General features: G+C 43.8%; 1 protein-coding gene across 1 annotated transcript in view; it reads left to right on the forward strand.

Annotated features, from left to right (window-relative positions):
- The window catches only part of EPAS1 (endothelial PAS domain protein 1), a 189,902-nt gene that overhangs the window by 126,819 nt on the left and 40,820 nt on the right, over window positions 1–22,263 (forward strand). The window contains exons 3-6 of the mRNA XM_068233035.1: window positions 9,897–10,048; window positions 11,423–11,507; window positions 16,233–16,351; window positions 18,652–18,854. Of these exons, the coding sequence (XP_068089136.1) occupies window positions 9,897–10,048; window positions 11,423–11,507; window positions 16,233–16,351; window positions 18,652–18,854 (559 nt within the window). The remainder of the gene's footprint in view (window positions 1–9,896; window positions 10,049–11,422; window positions 11,508–16,232; window positions 16,352–18,651; window positions 18,855–22,263) is intronic.

Consider the following 22,263-nt stretch of genomic DNA (forward strand, 5'->3'; position numbering starts at 1 on the left):
CAGCTGTCTCTAACAGCCAGAGCAGCTAGAAACAGCTACATAACTTGCCCACAGTAACAATGTCACCATGTAATACATGTCAGAATGTGAATCTGGGAGAGGAAAGATTTTACAATGAGCAAACACTGACTAAATCATTTATACATAATTATGGTAAAAAATGAAGCACTTTTTTTTACTAAATTATTTTCACTGGAGTTCCTCTTTAAAGAGGAACGCCAGTGAAAATAATGTAATAAAAAAAAGTGCTTAATTTTTATGATAATTATGTATAAATTATTTAGTCAGTGTTTGCCCGTTGCAAAATCTTTCCTCTCCCTGATCTACGTTCTGACATTTATCACATGGGGACATTTTCACTGCTGGCAGGTGATGTCACTGGAAGTAGCTGCTGCTTTCTTTTTTTGGCAGTTGGAAACAGCTGTAAACAGCTGTTATTTCCCACAATGCAGCAAAGCTCCCACAGTGTGATGTCAGAACCATGGTCCTGACATCACACTGTGGGAGGGGTTTCACCACAAAATCAGCCATACAGCGCCCCCTGATGATCCGTTTGTGAAAAGGAATAGATGTATCATGGGAAAAGGGGGTATCAACTACTGATTGGGATGAAGTTCAGTTCTTGGTTATGGTTTCTCTTTAAAGAGGAACGAAAAGGTGAAAAAAATAAATCAGTAATGTACATTGTAAAGAGAGAAGTAATTATTGATATTCGCCATGTAATTTGTTTATATTGTTTGATCCACAATCGGCCTGCAGGGCATCATCTTTACTACTGGCAGACATGGGAAAAAAGCAAAAACAGACAGCACTAACGTTCTCACGGGAAAAGGGGGTATCAGCTACTGATTGGCATGTCTTGGTTACAGTTCCTCTTTCATGCTTCAATCCGGATTGGATTGCTAGCTGTTTAGTTAGTGAAATAGTTGCAGTTTGGATCGCAGGCGGCTCTGCGCAGAGGATCTGCATTGTATTGCAGTCTGCAGTGTCCCCGGCTGTCTGGCGTAGTGTACATCCCACTGTGGGCTGATGTATTCTGACACAGCAGGCTCAGCAATCCGCGAGACATCGTCATAAATGTACATCTAGCTAAGGAAAGAATCATGGCTCCAGCAGTATGGCGAGTCAGGCAGATTCTCCTGTGTTGTAAAGCACTAAACTCATAATAAGGCGATTATGCAATAATGTTATTTTTCTTCCTTCTCTTGCACTGCTTATCCGGTCATCTCACTGCAGCGTATAAGCTTAGCCTTGGTATATAGTGCTGTGGTGAACATTACGAAAAGCCGCGCGCAATCGCCAACGATTTTCGTATGGTCCTGCACAATTACTGTCAGTCCTGTGTAGAATAACACAAATACCTTTCTTTTGCTCTTCTTACTGCGAGCAACAGTCCCTCACCTCCACATCCTGTGTCAGGTCAGGAAAGAATTTCACACGTGGCTAACCCCCCTGGGCAGAGCCATTTGGCTACACAGCTCATGTCCCTAAGCCAGCTCAAACTGGCTGAGATAAAAGTTCCCTCCAAGCTCATAGACTCAAACAAAGAGAACTTTAATTTATTAATAATTCAAAATAGGTTTGGCACAGCAAGACAAAAATAACATTTCCTGATACCTAGAAATCAGTTCTATCATTCACCTGAATTGCAATTTTCTGGCTATCAGGAATCAGTAGAGAAACCACTTTATCCGGCCTGCGCAGAGCTAATGCAATAGAATAGGCATATATAGCCTCGTTTAATACAGGGTCGCAGGCCGCTTATGAATATAGTCTCGGATTTGCGATGCGCCAATCTGGGGCGGAGTCACACAGATTATTAATAATTGGTACATTTCTTGCTCTGAGTCTGGAGGTGGCAACCTTGCTGCCAGGAGATAACCCTGCCTTAAACACACACACTTTCCAGGTAGTGACAGCCCCAAAACTCAGGTCCTATAAAAGTGGGGCGGGACCAAACCTGCCCAGTTCTCCAAATTTCATCGACCAGGAAAGTCCATGCATGCGTTCAAGGAGAACCGACGCATGCTGTGTTCAAGGACTCTTCACTTTAATGCCTACTTTTAAACTGGACTCTGTTTCTTCATTCTCCAAATGGACTATCAGCCATAACTAAGTAAGAATTTTCTGATTTTATTCCTTTTTATTTTTAAGCTCTGTGTGTATATGTTAATTGGTGTATATAACTGTATGTAATGCATTTTTGTTATTAAACGTTTTAAAAATCGTTTAGCGGTTATGACCTGTTGCTGAACATACACAATCGTACCTATTCTCCTGAAATCGCTACCCTGTGTTCAGGTGTGCCTGTATAACCCGTATGCGAGAACCCGGCCCACATATAACGATCTGACCCAGGTTCCTGCATGCTGCTAAGGGTTAATAGAGCGTTCTCGAAGTCCTAGTATAATTACCGTAGCGGGCTGTGTAACTCGCTTGGTGGCAGATCTTTGAATTGTATGTGTGTGGTGAATCCGTTGGCATCCGAACGCTCCCTTCACGAGTCAGTTCATCAAATTGCGAACTCGGGTTACCCTTCGTGATGAACAAAATGACCATGTGAGGATTTCTGACGCTGATCGATTGACCCCATCCGCAGATCGGCTTTGCGGTCTGTGTCAAGTGCCTCTTCCCATTGAAGCGGTATAAAACCCTGACCTAATATTCAATAAAAACATGTTTTCCTACTTTTTTGTATGCCATACGGTTATTATATTTGCTTTTGTGCATAAGTATTATTATTCATTTAGAAAATACAAGTTCCCAAAGTACATTTTTTTGCTCAGAGAGCTGCCTTTGCATTTTATACATAACTGGTTTATTTATCTTGTATTGAAGGCAGAAATGCTTTGAGTGTCTGTCTGTGTTCAGGAGAGTCTGCAGTGTCAGAGAACTTGTCAGAGAATGTGATACATTTAAGTAAACACAAGATAACATTATCTCCAGTTCGGATGCGTCCAGCTTTCTCTGCACTGAGCTTGTAACTCCTGTGTTTAACTAATTGAATGCTGATCTAGTAAAAAAAAATGGTGGTAGTATATAAAATGTTGTAAATAATATTTTAGAGCAAAGAAGAAATCCTAGGTTTCATTCCACTTTAACATACGAGAGTTAGAGGAACTTTAACCACCCTGGCGTTCTAATAAGATCGCCAGGGCGGCTGCGGGAGGGTTTTTTTTAAATTAAAAAAAAACTATTCCATGCAGCCAACTGAAAGTTGGCTGCATGAAAGCCCACTAGAGGGCGCTCCGGATCCGTAATTCTGATCGCCTCCAGCGACCAGAATAAACAAGGAAGGCCGCAATGAGCGGCCTTCCTTGTTTTGATTACCTCGTCGCCATAGCGACGAGCGGAGTGACGTCATGGACGTCAGCCGACGTCCTGACGTCAGCCGCCTCCGATCCAGCCCTTAGCGCTGGCCGGAACTGTTTGTTCCGGCTACGCTGGGCTCGGGCGGCTGGGGGGACCCTCTTTCGCCACTGCACACGGCGGATCGCCGCGCTGCGGCGGCGATCAGGTAGCACACGCGGCTGGCAAAGTGCCGGCTGCGTGTGCTGCTTTTTATTTCATTAAAATCAGCCCAGCAGGGCCTGAGTGGCACCCTCCGGCGGTGTTGGACGAGCTGAGCTCGTCCAGACCGCTCAGGTGGTTAACCCAGGATTAAACTTCATCTCCGTCAGTAGCTGATACCCCCTTTCCCATGAGAAATCTTTACCTTTTCTCAAATAATGGGGTTTGTATTGCTGATATTGTGGTGAAAACTCCTCCCACAGTGTGATGTCATGACCATGGTCCTGACAGTTTGCTGTCTGTGATCCTCGTTGCATTGTGGGAAATAATGTAAGTATCTCCCTCTGCGCATAGAACGCTCTGTAACAAACATTCCATACAGATCACCTGGCAGAACTAAAGATGTCGCCGCCAGTGATATATTTCAGAGTGTAAATCAGGTAGAGGAAAGATTTTACAGCCGGCAAACACTGACTAAATAATCTATACATGAATATTGTGAACAGTAAGCAATGTTATTCATGATGTTATTTTCACTAGAGTGCCTCTTTAAGGTGGCCATACCTCAGGTGACTTGGTGACCCATCGACCATCCCATTAAATAATTATCGAGGGATGAAAATCTGTTCTGCCACAAGCATGTCTGATTGATGATTTGGTATGAAATTGATCGAATGTATTGATTGGACATGCTGGGAAATCATATATGAGGATTTGTGTGCCATTTCGGTGTCTTTTGGCGTTGGCTTCATGTCTATTATGTAATCTGGATAACAGAGTTAGAGATTTTTTTCTTACACAGCAAATTAGGGTCACCCTAAATAATTACACATGGATCTTTAAGTTATTCTCTGCGGCGGAACACATGACAACCGTCATACGACGGTGTTCATCGCTAAGAGCAGGGAATGATGGTCATTGCAGAGTTCATCTGAGGCAGCGAGTCCACTGACACAAATGTCACACGATAGATGGACGGAAATTGAGGCTGGTGCGTCTTCCCCCTCGCAGGGTACAGGGGGTAAAATACTACAGGATGTGCACTGGGGGACATTTATCAAGTGTGTCTGGGACAAAATATTAGGAGGTTTTTAGAAATCCGTGCAGAACTGTCTCAGCATTCTAAGAAATCACTAAATAGTGCAGATCCACAAAACGCTAGCGGCTTTTGGTGCGGATTGTGACATTTGGCCCCATGCACACCGAGCGGATTTTGATATGATCCGCCGGCCGCATCCGCCTGACAATCCGCGTGGCTAATGTATATGAATGGGCTGGTGCAAACTGGCGGTTTGCGGTTTTTAGAAAACCGCAAACGTGCAGCAGGATGCACGTTTGCGGTTTGAAAAAAACCTCAAACCGCCGGTGTGCACCAGCCCATTCATATACATTAGCCACGCGGATTAACAGGTGGATGCGGCCGGCGGATCCGCTCAGTGTGCACTGGGCCTTAAACTGTTCTTATATAGGAGGCGTTAGGAAGGTTTCACAGGCAGTGCAGTGTGTGAGGGAAATTGCTGTTGCTGTCGTAACCAATACATCTGCTGCATTGATACAAAAAAGAGACATTGTAATAGCATAAATATAATATTTATGGTAAATTATTTTAGGTTTACTGACAAGATGTAATGTAAATAAGTATACAGTATAATATAAATGTATTAGAACTGAAACAGTGGATCAATGCCCAGCACTGGAAGGGTTAAGCACAGAACAGCTTCACAGGACACCTGGCAGCAGGGGGGAGGAGCACTTCACAAATCATGCCTAGCCTGCACTGCACAAGCTATGTAGAAGTGCTAATAAGCTCTTCTTAAAGAGACACTGAAGCGAGAATAAATCTCGCTTCAGTGCTTATATTCAGCAGGGGCATGTGTGCCCCTGCTAAAATGCCGCTATCCCGCGGCTAAACGGAGGTCCCTTACCCACCAAATCCCTCCCTGTAAAATCTACGACCAACTTGGTCGTAGATTTTGCTGCTCCTAGAGACAGGGCTAACGGCTGCAGCCCTGTCTCCATGCGTGTCTATCAGCGGCGCATCGCCACCTCTCCCCCACCCCTCTCAGCGAAGGAAGACTGAGAGGGGCGGGGGAGAGGCGGAGATACGCGCTGACAGACGTGCGTGAGGCAGGGCTGCGGCCATTAGCCATGCCTCAATGCGGAAGAGATCCCCCACTGCACGGAGGGGATTTAGGAGCTAAGGGACCCCCGTTTATCCGCGGGATAGCAGCGGTTTAGCAGGGCCACACATGCCCCTGCTGAATATAAGCACTGAAGCGAGATTTATTCTCGCTTCAGTGTCTCTTTAAAGGGAAGGTCCAGGCAAAATTAAAAAAGTTCACTTACCTGGGCCTTCCTCCAGCCCCTGCCAGCCTTCCTCTGCCCTCGCTCCCGGTGTCCTGCGCTGCAGAAGCCGACTTTGCCAGGTTGGGCTTCTTTTGCGTTCCACCGTGCGGGTCACGTAATCTGGCTGACGTCATCAGGATTGTACTGCGCAGGCGCAGAACTACTGCGCCTGCGCAATACAGACCTGATGACATCTATCAGACCACGTACCCCGCACAAGAAACCGACCAGGAAGCCCTTGCGAGAGGTCGGCTTCTGCAGCGCAGGACACCGGGAACTGCGGCGAGGGCACAGGACGGCTGCCAGGGGCTGGAGGAAGCCCCCAGGTAAGTGAACTTTGTTTTTTTATTATGCCTGAATGTATCCTTCTTCAATCTGCAGCAGTTTAGAAACGGATTGTACGCTAAACTGCCGCTATTGAGAATGATTTTAGACGTTTCTTGTTATGCAGAACAGTCCCCCTGCTGGTTAGAACAGTTTGAGAAGAAAAAAACTGTCGGTAAGGGCCGGTGCACACCAAAACCCGCTAGCAGATCCGCAAAATGCTAGCAGATTTTTAAACGCTTTTTTTTATTTTTATGAGGCGTTTTGCTAGCGTTTTGCGGATTGCTGCTGCGGTTTTCAGTATAGTAGATTTCATATATTGTTACAGTAAAGCTGTTACTGAACAGCTTCTGTAACAAAAACACCTGGAAAACAGCTCTGAAGTGCCGTTTTTCAGAGCGGTTTGCGTTTTTCCTATACTTAACATTGAGGCAGAAACGCATCCGAAATCCAAAAAATGCCTCACCCAGGCATTTTTCGTTTCTGCAAAACGCCTGCCGCTCTGGTGTGCACCACCCCATTGAGATACATTGACCAAGCAGATCCGCAGCCGCAAGCGGATCTGAAAACGCCCAAAAAGCCGCTCGGTGTGCACCAGCCCTAATACTTTGATAAATCTGACCCAGTGTTTTTAATGATGCCCCACGAGAGATGTCACATAAACAGTGTGAACCACAACCCTGCCTCATATCTCTGCTCCGTAGCTCAGCTCGGTCTCGGGAATCCGTGTTTTCTTGATTGAAAATTAACCTGTGAACTCGAGACGCTGCTTTCTCCCACGGATTCTGAACGCCTAATGATTGAAAGTTTTCCAAGAAAACGGACTGTTCAGCCTGGGCGCTCGCATTGCAAAAACTTCACTTTTGTCCATTTGAAATAATGACAACAGGGTGTCCTTGTACCAATGGACTGTGGGAAAAACAAAAACAACTCCACAACAATACAATCAACCCAGCCAAGGAATAATAAAGAAAGATAATAGCCTTGTGATTGTTTTAGCCAGATTAGCAGTAGCCCGATTCCTTCTGTCCTGTTCAAGAGTTCAGGTGAACTTTAAAGTGGACCTGAACTCTTGCACAGGACAGGAGGAAAACGTAGAGAAATGCACCCAGTATGTAATTAGAGAGTTTAGCCTGTCTCATTCCCCCTTATTTGTGTCTAATCACAAGTTGTAATTTGATCTCTCCCCTGTGTCACATGACTGCCATGGCAGGTAAGCTCATTTGAAAGCACAGGATGTTAGCAATATGTCTTCTTCCATGTAGATTTATTGCAGGATTTGTATGAGCTGTAACAAAGAAATGTTTTTCTGTAAAGGTTATTATGCTGTTCCCCTTTTTTTTAGAGCAGAGAGGAAGTTCTGATTTCAGGTGAACTTAAAAGTACCACTATCACGAAAATCGTAAAATTTAAAGTACATGTAAACTTATACAAATAAAAAGTACTTTTTTTTCCCCCCGGAGTAAAATGAGACATAAATTACTTTTCTCCTATGTTGCTGTCACTTACAGTAGGTAATAGAAATCGGACAAAACGGACAGGTTTTAGACCAGCTCATCTGCTCTTGGGGGATTCTCAGGGTTTTCGTTATTTTCAAAATTACTTAGTAAATGGCAGTTGCTCCATCCAACTGCCCAAAAAGTGTACGGTGAGCAGGGAGGCTAGCCAGCATCTTTGTATAAATCTTTTTTAGTGAGTGTATTTATAAAGAATAAAAGCCATGCTGAGAATCCCCCATGAAGAGATGGACTAGCCCAAAACCTGTCGGTTCTGTCAGATTTCTACTACCTACTGTAAGTGACAGCAACATATGAGAAAAGTAATTTATCGCTCATTTTACTCTGCAAGAAATGTACTTCGTATTTGTATGTGTTTACATTTATTTAAAATGTTACACTTTGATAGTGGTCCTTTAATGGCCACCTTTCCCCAGTGACAGTGGTGTCTACAATGAGGCGAGGTAGAGTCCTCACTGGCTGTCTGGGCCCTGATAGAGCAGACCCCCCCCCCCCCCCCCCCCACACTTCCAGTCAGTAGCAGCGCTGTTATTGTAGTTCTGTGCCCGCTAATCCCGGGCTGTCCAGCTGTTTATACAGTGCAGGGCTCGCTGTGCTCTGGGAAACAGGAAACAGGTCTCTGGGACCGCGGGTCACGGTTCTGACCTCCGCTGACTAACGCTGTCATCCTCTTCTGGAAACATTAAGCCTCCTTGAAGTTTTGTAAGAGCAATTAATGATAATCCCAGGGGGAGGGGAAAGGTCACGTTCATAAGCAGCGATGTGCTTCTCGCAGTGACCGAATCTCCAGTAAGAGGCAGTCGCTGCGCATATTCGTATACTGCGCAAATCCCGTCCTCCTGTGTAACCACGGCTGTGTAGTCGGTACAAAAATCATCCAATTCAGTCTATGAAACCTCCGACTCCAGGGACCCAAAATTGCTCCGCCTCCTGAGGGCACTTTCACACTGGCGCGGTGCGGCATTTTGCCGCGGCCTGACGCTAGGGCAATGAAAGTCTATGGGGTAGTTCACATGGCATGCAGTGCGCTGAGGTCGGAAGTACCCTATGTACCGCGAGCGCACACCTACGTTACTCTGCGGCGAAGTTATGCAGGTCTATGGTGACGAAATGGTTTTTAAAATGAGCGCCACCAGTTTTATGCGGCGCGGAAGCGTATTTTAGCAGTACGCTCCCGCGCATGTGATCACTTCGGCCACAGGAAGTGACCGTCACTTCCTGCTTGGCAGATTGCCAGACGGAGATTACTGCGTACTAACGCGGTTATCCATGAAGGCCTGTTTTTGGCCGCACCGCTACTGCCAATATTCAGTGTGAAAGGGACCTTAGTCTAAAGGTGGCCACACACCATACAATTTTTAAAATATCTTATTAATTCAAGAATTGCAATCAGTTTTTCTGACTAATTGACTAAGGCCTCAATTCACTAAGATTTAGCAAACACTTTATCAAACGTTTGATAATTTACCTCCTGCGTAAAATCGAATTTTGAATTCACTAAAGTGTTAAATATTTATCAAATATTTTATTGATAAAATGTTCAATAAATATATAACATAATATAACACCTTAGTGAATTCAAAATTAGTTTTTACCCATGAGGTAAATTATCAAACGTTTGATAAAGTGTTCGATAAAGCTTAGTGAATTGAGGCCAAAATGTAACATTTTCAAAAATCTGACACGTAAAATTTTTCCTCAATTTAATAAAAATGATTTAAAAAAATTGCTTGGGTCTGTATATCAAGAAATTGGCTGTCTACCCTACACCATTCAATTTTTTTTTTATCACAAAAATCCACTACTCCCGATCGACTTATAGTAAAAACGGGAAATCCAATTGGATTTCTTGCTCGAATAAAACCAAAGCTTTTTAATTTTTTGGGGACAACTTATAGTTTTTATCCAATTGCCGTAAAAATTGGACCATTTTATTGTATTGTGTGTGGCCTCTTTAGGTGTCCGTGGCAGAGCTTGCTGCAAAAAAAATCTAGTCTGTCAGATGCAGCATATATGCTGGCTGCACAGTGTCCAATGGAATCTGAGGATATCTGAACATGTGAACATTTTCTAGAGACACAAAAAATACTTCAAGAGCCAGTTCACACAAACTGGTGAGCACACAGAGGGCGATCTGCCAGCGTTTCAGGTGCCACGTTCTCTTTTCACTGACTTGCCTGATGTTGTTTGATTTTGCAGTATGTCCGGAAGGCGACCTGGAGGCGGAGTCCGAGCAGCAGCTGGACAGCCTGTACCTGAAGGCTCTGGAGGGCTTTGTTGCTGTGGTCACCCAGGATGGAGACATGATCTTCCTGTCTGAAAACATCAGCAAGTACATGGGCCTAACACAGGTGAGACCGGTCGCCGGGGTCAGGGGTCGCCTGGGTCAGGGGTAGCCTGGGTCAGGGGCTTGCTTTTGTTGTTGTTGTTTTTTTCACACTCAAAGGGTACCAGAGGTGGCCTGTGACATGAGATAAACATGTGTATGTACAGGGCCAAACAGATTAATAACCAGGCACTGATCACTGATAAGTAAATTACAGCTATAAACGTTTTCCTGGCAGAATGCAACGCTTGAGAGCAGAGGGAGATAAAAATAGATCAATAGCTCATGTATTTTCACATAGGGACACTTAATAGGCTGCCACTAAGCATAGACAAAACAATCAACCTACTTTGTAAATGTTTAAATGTAAAATAAAACCATGGTATATCTAAAAAAAAAAAGGTCATTTTTTTAGGAGTAGGAGGATAAATACAGTTTTTATCTCATCAGTTTATTTTCCCCTCGGGTTTACTTTAAAGGCTGCATGTTACTCTTGCTTGTTGCTATTTTGTTTCATGTATAAGCGCAACCATACTTACACACTAAACCTAAAATGGAACAAGGTAAATGCTAACAGCCATCAGAAAGATATGTAAACCATACATAGGAGCAAAGTGATGGGTACTATAAGATTCCCCTGGAATAAATGGAATTGCCATTCTAGTACATCTTGCTTCCAGTTCCTACCAGACAGCATTTCCCAGCAGCCCTGCATTTCAGTGGAAACCAAAAGTCTAGAAGGAGGAGGTGGGACATCTGGCTCACATAAAGTACGCAGAGAGCAGCCATAAGACCTCAGTCTGCCCAGAGGAAATTAGCCGTGCTCTGGAGGTCATAAGCCTGTATGGGTAGGTGCACTGCTAGAGGCAAGCATGGGTTTCTGAATAATGATTGGAAGTTTTTAGTAATCAACATGGTGGCTTGCAGAATTTTAATTGGTCCGCATTTGGCTAAACTCTTTTAAAATTAGGTTCTAATTAATAATTCTGCATTTTTGCATTGTAGATTTGTATTGTCCTGTTTTAACTCCTTAGCAGATTCAATAGAGTTCTCTCAATTGATATAAGTGCAATGCGTTTAACTTCAGTCGGCAGAATTCCTTGTGCTGTAAATTCTTGAAATGCTTTGACCTCTCTCTGCTAGCAGAAAATATAGAGACTGAAAGCAGAAGTCCTATGTTATTGTCTCACACTTCAGGAACAGTAATTGCAATAATACACTATACTTGCTCAGGGCTGTTTTCTTTATATGAATTTAGTTGTTTTGCTGTCAGTATTTCTTGGTCATGTGCCTTTGCTGCTGTTGCTGTGATTTCTCTGGCACACTGCACCTCTTTATGATAAAATATTTAGCTGTCTGTATTTATAATCTATAAATATGTATTTCTATTTTTTTCTAGGTTGAATTGACAGGACACAGCATCTTTGACTTCACCCACCCCTGCGACCACGACGAGATCAGAGAGAACCTCAGTCTGAAGTGTGGTAGGTTTTTTTTTTTGTTTGTTTGTTTTTTTGTAAGTATGCAAATGTAACCATGATATTGCCTGTGTGCTTTTAACATTGATTTTAGGCGAAAAAGTATGCAAATTTGCATGGAAAATTTGCATAGCAAAAAAACGCATGCGAATCTCCTATTAACCTCCCTGGCGGTTTGTTAAAATCCGCCAGGGGGCAGCAAATACCTTTTTTTTTTTTTTTTTTCATGTAGCGAGACAATGTCTCGCTACATGATAGCCGCTGCTGAGCGGCATCCCCCCAGCCCCTCCGATCGCCTTCGGCGAACGGAGATCAAGAGATCCCGTTCAAAGAACGGGATCTCTTGGAGGGCTTCCCCCGTCGCCATGGCGACGGGGCAGGATGACGTCACTGACGTCGTGACGTCAAAGGGGAATCCGATCCACCCCACTTTGCTAGCTGCGTGTAACCTCCGATCGCCGCTGCTACCCGCCGCTATACCCGTCGCCCCCCCCCAGACCCCGTGCGCTGCCTGGCCAATCAGTGCCAGGCAGCGCTGCGGGGTGGATCGGATTCCCCTTTGACGTCACGACGTCGATTCGTGTAACAAAAAAAAATTATGCAAATCGGCCCAGCGAGGCCTGAGCGGTGCCTCCCGGCGGCATAGCCCGAGCTCAGCTCGGGCTTACCGCCAGGGAGGTTAATTACATTGTATGCGAATTGCACTCTGATGGCTGTGCTGTGCAGATTTTTCCTGAACAAAAAAAGCTGTTTTCCTGACAAGTGGAAACAGGCTAATTAAGTTGTATTGGTTGTGCGAATCTGCGTGCGGAAAACGCATACAGATTCGCAATAGTGGAAATGGGCCCTAATTAAGTGTTCCTGGATTTATAGAAGATATTGCAAAGGCTTTTTAAAGGCACTTTTATATATGCATTTAACAGCACTTTGCACTTGAATGAACTATACATTCAAGTTTTTTATACGTTTTTGCAAGATTTAAAAGCAAATGTCTGCTGCACCAGTTCTTCTTCTCCTCAGTGACCTACAGCTGCCTGCTGACACCCAGCCAGTCAGTGAATAACTCTCCCTTTACATGTGCATGCAGGGGGAGGAATGATTGCTCATTCAGCTGTTGCCACGCCTCTCTGCTGAGTCATAGAGGCATATTAACTAAAATCTGGAAAAATGACAGTGCACAATGCTAGCGGTATTTACGAGATTTGCGCTAAGTTTGTAATGCAGAACCTTATTTTTTTAATACATTTCTCCAACTTCTTTACCAGGAATATACCGTACTTTCTGCCAAAATACAAAAGTGAACTATGACTAATAGATTATGACTATGGTAGGGATTAGATTGTGAGCTCCTATGAGGACAGTCAGTGACATGACTATGCACTCTGTAATGTGCTGCAGAAGATGTCAGTGCTATATACTGTATATACATAATAATAATAATATGGTAGGACATTAGACTATGACTATGGTAGGATTAGATTGTGAGCTCCTCTGAGGACAGTCAGTGACATGACTATGTACTCTGTAATGTGCTGCAGGAGATGTCAGTGCTATATAAATACATAATAATATGGTAGGACGTTAGACTGCCTCAATTCACTAAGCTTATCTCCTGTCTTTAATAAGTCTTCTAGAGTTGTTACCATGGTGATGAAGCATGGAGTATTCAGGAAACATTTTACCTCAGGCAAACCTAAAGTTAACTCTTCTGTCTTTAAGTTAACTCTTTAATCCTTAAAATAACTCCAGAGTTAAAGACAGGCTGTTCATTAACTGCTTGTGAAAATAACTACAGAGGAGGTAACTTAACTACAGAGGAGGTAACTTAACTACAGAGGAGGTAAATTAACTACAGAAGAGGTAACATAAGGAATGAAGAGATAAGATAACTCTCTCACTGTGTGGAGGTACTTTTTCTCTTGCCTTATTATCTCCAGCATGATCTTAGTGAATTGAGGCCAATGACTATGGTAGGATTAGATTGTCAGCTCCTCTGAGGACAGTCAGTGACATGACTATGTACTGTGTAAAGTGTTGCAAAATATGTCAGTGCTATATAAATACACAATAATAATAAAAACAGAAAAGTAGACTGAAAACAAGAAAGCGAACCTTCTACCCCCGACAGTGACACACCCTTCTGTTTGCTGCACATGACATAATATAGGATTTTACAAACCTATTATTTTGTGCCGATGCGTGTGTCTACTCCTTTCACTTGTATTCGCTTCTCTCTTCCCTCTCCTATAAAAATACCTACAGTTACTTTAAACTAACCGACTTTTATTGGAAGCGAATTGTGATTTTTATTTTGCGTCTGACTCATGAGGATTTGAATGACGAAGAAAACTAAAGCTGGCCAGACTGATGTCAACATTCGGTTCCCTCAAAGTGATCATCCTAAACCAAACTAGAGAAAAATGAATACACTGTGCATATTGTGCAAAAGTCCGTTTATTTCAGTAATTCAACTTAAGAGGTGGAACTAATATATGAAATACTCATTACATGCAGAGCGAGATATTCCAAGCATTTATTTGTTATAATGGTGCTGATTATGGTTACAGTTTATGGGAACCCCAAATGCAAAATCTCTGACCATTAGACTATTGTGAAAATGTTTAATATTCTCGGCTCAAAGTGTCCGACTCTAATCAGCTAATTCATCCAAAACACCTGCAAAGGGTTCCTGTTCCACATATTAGTTTCACCTTTTAAGTTGAATTACTGAAATAAATGGACTTTTGCCCCATAATCTAATTTTTTTTAGTTTCACCTGTATTTGTGTACTGTACATGTTTCAAAATTCAATCGGAAAGGAACCAGAGAGCTGAGGAATATTTGTAAAGTTGGTGCAAAGTTTCCAGACTGAGATCTAAGGTTTTTCAATTCTTGCTTTAGATATTCATCACTCGGTTTATCTAACTCATACGTTTAGAATTGATTTGGGGTTCATTTTGTTGAGAGAATGGAATAGACTTCTGGGTCAGACAGAAAGATTGACCATTGTACGCTCAGCTTTATTGTTCTGAAGCTAGTCATTGGGCTTGATTCACAAAAGAGTGCTAACTGTTAGCACGGCCGTTTTCGCGTGAATTTTCGCATTGTGCGCGATCGTGAATTTTCACGCAAAACGATAACATTTTCGTGCGCAAACGCGAATTTTTGCGCAAAAGCGATATCAATTATGCGTGAAAATTCAAACGTTATCGATCGCGCGCAATGCGAAAATTCGCATGAAAACGGCCGTGCTAACAGTTAGCACTCTTTTGTGAATCAAGCTCATTGAGTGTATATTTTTTCTGCACAGTCCACCGCACAGAATTTCTGACAAGTGGAAACGGGCCCATTGATTATATAAAATCAACGTTTTCTGCATGCAGATTCGCATAACCAATATAATGGTTATGCGAATCTGCATGCAGAAAACGCTTGCAGATAGAGAGGCCACAACCTGGTTTGCCCCAGCTCAGGTTCCTGAAGACAAATTTTGGATTTCCTGTCCTGTTACTAAAACTTACAGTTACAGGAACTTTAGGAAAACCACAGTCTCTCTGTTGGTTGGCAGTTGACCATAATGGTTCAAACACTGGTGGGGGGGGGGGGGGGGGGATTTATCAAGACGAGTATAAAGAGAACTGGAGCAAGACTGGATCAGTTATGCAGAGAAACCAGTCAAAATGCCTAGTAACCTGTAGGAGAACAGAGGCGCCAGCAGGATAAAAGTGGATAAAAACTTTAAAATTTGCTGGGAGGAAGTGGTGGACTTACCTCCATAAAGCAGACACGAAAGACTGTCTGAATAGTAGTCACATTTATTAATTAGTACCCCAAAACAGTGCAACGCGTTTCGCAGGCCCAGCCCGCTTCATCAGGCAATAAAAAATGGGGACAAGACAGAATTTCAGCTACACCTGCTATTGCATTCTGAAATCTATTGGAAATCTGTTCCTAGTGTGTGGCACACATCAGATAGATTCCTGGCAGATTCGACTTTACAGGCATCTGACAGAAGTCTATCTGATGGTCGAATCTGCTACAAATCTATAAGTGTATGGCCACCTATAGGCACCCGGTATAACAACTGTATAAGTGTATGGCCACCAATAGGCAACCGGTATAACAACTTAAGGTGGCCATACACTTATAGTTTTGCAGCAGATTCAACCATCAGATAGGTTTCTGTCAGATGCCTGTCAGGTGGAATCTGACAATAATCTATCTGATGTGTGCCACACACTAGGAACAGATTTCCAATAGATTTTAAAATGAAATCTATCGGAAATCAATCTAAATGCATTATTGGACCATTAGATCCAATGCAACTCTATGGGCCATTGATCTGCTGCCAGCAGGAGATCGACCTAGATCTTCCATCCTGTTAGATCTAAATCGGCCGCAGATCGATCGAATGGGGAATTTGATAGAATCGATTTCTGATCTATAGAATCTATCGATCGATGGCTGAAATCGACCAGTGTATGGGCCCCTTTAGAACTCTTAACTGAAGATAAAACATACACCACCATCAGGAAACGCTGCTAATATAGAACAGAGATGAACACAGAGTGAATACAGGCAATCACAATACCATAGAGATCATTGCAAAACTTTACATACACAGTGACATCTTGTGGTTGCTTTACTATACTGCAGTTTAGGTAATAATGTTGTTACTACCAACAATTATTAAATTACTTTTATAATGCAGTCTTTTTATTTCACTTGTAGGTTCCGGGATTGGAAAGAAAAGCAAAGATGCGAACAGCGAGCGGGACTTCTTCATGCGGATGAAATGCACCGTCACCAACAGGGGGCGCACCGTCAATCTCAAATCTGCAACCTGGAAGGTAAGACTGAGCCCAGGTACTGCAGACTGAGGGTGTAGTGAGGACATAAATTACTAGAGGCTATATTCAGTTACACTGCAGGTCAGAATGCTGTGGATGGCTGAATTCTGTTCCTGAAGAATACATGGGGTAGCACAGCAGCCATTTGACCAGGTTATTTCTTCATACTTCTCTGGCTGGACTGGGACATGTGATATCTGACTTCTGCCTCCTGTTTTAACCGTAACCGGAAGCTAAACATGTCCTGCCAATCCCTTTTGCTGCCATAAATCCTTTTTATTGGCTCTGCTCACCTGTCCTCTAGAGGCCCCGCCCACTCCCCCCACATTCCCAACCTGTCGCCTCCCTTGACATGAACTCTTTGCATTGGTTTTGACTGCCAGGCAGTGGTAGTCTGTGTTTGTGGAAGCCGCATGGGACAAAGCCATATTTTACATGTCAGGTGCACAGGCGCATGCTTGGGAATGCTTTGGGACACAGAATGGGTCACTATGGGTCCATGCGGCCTGTCAGACCATAGCTTATAATAACTCCTACACGATCTGCACCATCAAACGGTTTATTATCAATCCATTAAAATCTGGTTAAAAACAAATGGTGGGTGAGTACCCTGTACCCAGTACTCACCCGTTATTTGTTTTTAACCATGTTTTAATGGATTGATAAGAAAGACAGACCGTTTGATGGTGCAGATCGTGTAGGAGTTATTGTAAATACTTGTGACTCCAAAGTTGATCTTTGGCACATCTCCAGCCATCGGTGCAGAAACAATGACTACAGAAGACCATAGCTTATAGACACACTCTCTCTATAGGAACTATTTGGATGGAGAAAGTTGAGGGGTTAAACAAGATCACTTTAAAGGACCACTCTAGCGAAAAAAGTAAGCAGTTAAAATCTGACAGAACTGACAGGTTTTGGACTAGTCCATCTCCTCATGCGGGATTCTCTGTTTTTTCTTTGTTTTCAAAAGCCTTTCCTGATATAACTGCCAAAACAGTAATGCTGGGTACACACGATGAGATTTCCCGTTCGATTTGCGGATCGATTCGATTAAATCAAACATGTTCGATTGGATTTCGATCGTTTTTTTCATGATAGGTATGCAAAATCGACGGAAAAAACGATCGAAATCCAATCGAACATGTTTGATTTAATCGAATCGATACGCAAATCGAACGGGAAATCTCATCGTGTGTACCCAGCATAAGAGACCATCCAGCCTCTCTCCTAACTTGCACATTATTTTGGCAGTTGGACTTGGCAACTGGTGCTCAGAAAAGGCTTTTGAAAACAAAGAAAATCCTAAGAATCCCCCATGACGAGAAGGACTACTCCAATACCTGCCAATTCTGTCAGATTTTAAAGGCTCTTACACAGTGGGACGTTGCGTTGCAGGGAACGTTAAGGTCGCATAACGTTCCCCTAACGCAACGCATGGTGGTGCTAAAGGTGGGCGCTACATAGAGCTGCGTTATGCTGCTCTTGGTGCGCCGTTTTCATTCGGTAGAACCGGCAATGATTCATATGAATCATTGCTAGCAGGCAGAAACCGAGAATGATTCATATGAATCATTGCTAGCAGGCAGAGAACCGAGAATAATTCATATGAATCATTTCTAGCAGGCAGAGAACCGAGAATGATTCATATGAATCATTGCTAGCAGGCAGAGAACCGAGAATGATTCATATGAATCATTGCTAGCAGGCAGAGAACCGAGAATGATTCATATGAATCATTTCTAGCAGGCAGAGAATGATTCATATGAATCATTGCTAGCAGACAGAGAACCAAGAATGATTCATATGAATCATTGCTAGCCGGAAGAGAACCGGCATTGCAGTGCAGTGAATATTAATTAGCCATGTGGCTAGGCAAAATAGCGGACTCTCCCCTCCTCCTCTCCTGCACACAAATGATAAAACAATATTACTGAGCATGTGCAAACAGTCTAACGCAGCTAAAACCGCGTATAACGCACAGCATGCAGCACTTTCTAAATATTGCTACACGCTACACACAAAGCAACGTGTGCACTGTGAATGTCGCACAGACTTACTATTGCTGTGCGTTAGTCTGCGTTGGAACATTTTCTAACATGCGACTTTAACGTCGTAATGTGAAAGAGGCCTAACTGCTTACTTTCTTTTTGCTGGAATGTTTCTTTAAAGCACCAATGGGGAGGCTGGGAAGACAGCAGCAGACGTGCCAAGCAGCTGAAGGAACTCATTGCAGTGACGCTGACTCAGTGCTGCCCCCCAGCAGCGCTCCGTGTAACACCTTCTCTTTGCTGTCTCAGGTACTGCACTGCACGGGCCACGTGAAGGTGTACAACTCCTACAACCCGCACACCCTGTGTGGCTACAAAGAGCCCCTGCTGAACTGCTTGGTGATGATGTGTCAGCCCATCCAGCACCCCTCCAACATCGACATCCCGCTGGACAGCAAGACCTTCCTCAGCCGCCACAGCATGGACATGAAGTTCACCTATTGTGATGACAGGTGAGCCGTTCGAGGGTTTTTTTTTTCCCCTTAAAGTGACACTGAAGCAAAAAAATGTATGATATAATGAATTGTATGTGTAATACAGCTAAGAAATAGAACATTAGCAGCAAAGAAAAGAGTCTCATGTTTTTATTTCCAGTTATATAGCTTTATTTATAATATTGCATTATTCTGTCATATTCACAGTTTACAAACTACATTCTCTGTATTTTAATCTATGAAACAGAGCAGAGCTAATGACCCTTTGAACTTCTTGAATCATATCGGAAGTATAATGTATAATATATAATGCATAATCTGATGTATAAGTGCTTCAGAAAATAGCACTGCTCTCTGACTACATTAGTCGGAGAGCTCAGAGAAGCTCTTTTGCATAGATAACAAGTGAAGTTTCTTAATTCTCCGTGTGCTGGAAACAATATGAGACTCATAAGTTTATTTTCACTTCAGATTCCCGTTAAATTCCATACGACTGTAAAGGGCTCATGACCTGCCTGTGTCAGTCTGCCATGTGACCCTTCACACAATGACCAGGCAGAGACTGACAGCGCAGTGGCTCGTGGGTGTGTCAGTTTGCAGCGCAGGCGGTAACATTTTGTGGCAGTAAACTGTCAGGCCATGTACGGTTTAACGATCTCTGTCTGGAGTTAAAGAGAACCCGAGGTGTGTTTAAAGAATGTTATCTGCATACAGAGGCTGGATCTGCCTATACAGCCCAGCCTCTGTTGCTGTCCCAAACCCCCCTAAGGTCCCCCTGCACTCTGCAATCCCTCATAAATCACAGCCGTGCTGTAAGGCTGTGTTTACATCTTTAGTGTCAGTCTCAGCTGCTCCCCCGCCTCCTGCATAGCTCCGGTCTCTGCCCCCGTCCCTTCCCTCCAATCAGCAGGGAGGATAGGGATGCAGGCGGGGACTGGAGTTCTGCAGGAGGCGGGGAGAGCAGCAGACTGACACTATAGAGATAAACACAGCCAGCTCTGACAAGCGGTTTGTCAGCAGCGTGGCTGTGATTTATGAAGGATTGCAGAGTGCAGGGGGACCTTAGGGGGGTTTGTGATAGCAACAGAGGCTGGGCTGTATAGGCAGATCCAGCCTCTGTATGCAGATAATATTCTTCAAACCCACCTCGGGTTCTCTTTAAAGAGAACCCGAGGTGGGCTCATGAAATTAAAGAAAACCCTAGGCTACCTGATCTGGGGGATAAGCAGATCAGGTATCAGCAAAAATGCCGCTCCCTTGGGTCACGCTGGCCCACTTTCACTTTCATGACCTCTGGGTCACGACGCTGAAAGGAGATACTGTGTCTCTCTCATAGCAGGCAGGGAGGCGGGGGGATCAGCAGGGGGCATGGCCAAGGAGAGAGAGCTGCCCAATGGCAGCCCAGGAAACCCTGTAGGAACGCCCCTGGCAGGGAATCCCTCTACCCATGTTTACCTCTGAGATGGCAGCAAATATTGTCGCTAATCTTGGGGGGCTATAGTGTGTGTGGGGGGGGGGGGGGCAGAGGCATGTCATGAGGCAGATAACGTGTCTCTCTGTCCCATCTGCCCCCTCTCATGAACCGCATTGGGTTCTCTTTAAGCTTCTAAGGGTTAATGCCTGGCACACACCGTGCAATTTCCCATCATCGATCATTTCTGGCAGGTCCGATTTTGATTTCCAAAAGTTTTTCTGATCACTTCTGTACAAGCAATCAGATCAGACCTGTCGGAAATCATCGGTTTGACCGTCAATCTGACATGAAAATGCTTAGTGTGTTCCAGACAGTAACAGGCACTAGTTTCGTCACTTGTTTGGAAACGACATTGTATATATAGATGAGGATAAACTATCACCTGATCAGATCACTGGAGGGGGTTCCCATTATATCATTATCTCTTTTACTGGCTGGCATCCTGTAAAGAGACATTTACAGACCGCTGTAGTAAGGAAGACGGCGGAGAGTAATAAAGATATCAGCTCTTTTTATGATGTAAAGCAAAGGTTTCCCGTTTATAGAGTAATCTGTGTACCTGTGACTCACCGGCCTCCGCAGAAGGCGTACGAGACGCACGTGGGGGTCAGCGACTGTTACGCAATGTGTGACATTGCTTTCACTTTACCAGTGACGTGTTCTTTACCTCTGCGCTGTGTCACCTGCAATCTATAGTCGTGTCTGACCTGCAGCCATTCTCAAGATTTCTGTTCTGCAGGACTTATACCGAACCTGAAGTGAAAATAAACTTAAGAGAGAAGTAATGTACTGTAGAACTAACCCTAAAAACTTAAAGTGTAACTGTCGGGCATAAAATCAAAAATCAATTCTTTATTTTTATCTGGTAAACAAGTAATAAGGATGCTAACCAAGGAAACCAAACGTTAAAATACTATTACTTTTCTTGTTGATAAATGATTATTCCCCAGTTTACCTGACTCTTATTTGGTACGCACTAAGGAAGTTGCAGGGCATTCTGGGTTGTCCTTTTTTGCTTCTCTACTTCCCCTCAGACTTAACTAATGCAGCCTGATTGGCTGAATCCTCTTTCCCTCCTGTTTTCCCCTCCCACACCTCTGTTCCTCTCTGATTGGCCAATATTTCTCATGCTGAGACAATGCACTTTCTATAGTGAAGGGCGGGCAATCCATACACAATCAGGCAGAGGAGAGTAACTTACTCTGAGTAAGGGAGGAAATTTCATCAGGATTGGCTTCAAATGGGAAATGCTAAGAAGTATTTTCTTTTTTTTTACTGTAGAAGAATCACTAAAATTAAAACGTGGGCAGTGCAATACATATGTTATGTAAGTAGAGCAAGTATTTAGCTACTTATATATGTGGGCTTTTTTCTGAGATAGTATGGCTGACAGCTCCTCTTTAACCAAAAACCCTGATTCTCATTTTGGGTTTAAGAGCTGAAAACCCCAGTCTGATGTCAGAGCCATAAGGTGGCCATACATCTCTTGACTTGGCGGCCGATCGACCATCCGATTCAAAAACTATGATCAAATTGGTGCTGCCAAGAGCATGCTCGATCGATGATGCGATCAATTTCGGAACAAGATCAGTCGCACGTATCGATCGGACATGCTGCAAGATGTCGGCCGTCGTGGTCAATCGTGTGCGGCGGTAAAAGGCGAGTGATAACTGGGTAAGCGACTAATGCGACGAAACCGCCAGAGCTGCCCCCCCCTAAACTTGCTAAACAACAGCGGCATGTGGGCGCGAATAGAAGAGGAAGAACCAGAAGATGGGTGGGCACTGCGCGGTGGGTGACACAGGACAGGTAATATATAAATGCGCACAAGATTTTAATGGAAGTCAATGGAAGCGTTTTTTAAAAAGCTCTCAGAAAGCTCAGGTGGCCAAAAAGGGCTCAGAAAAGCTCTCAGGCCTTGTTCAGATCGCGTTGGCGTATGGCGTTTTTTGA

This window comes from Hyperolius riggenbachi, chromosome 4 (genome assembly GCF_040937935.1).
Source record: "Hyperolius riggenbachi isolate aHypRig1 chromosome 4, aHypRig1.pri, whole genome shotgun sequence".
NCBI classification, from domain to species: domain Eukaryota; kingdom Metazoa; phylum Chordata; class Amphibia; order Anura; family Hyperoliidae; genus Hyperolius; species Hyperolius riggenbachi.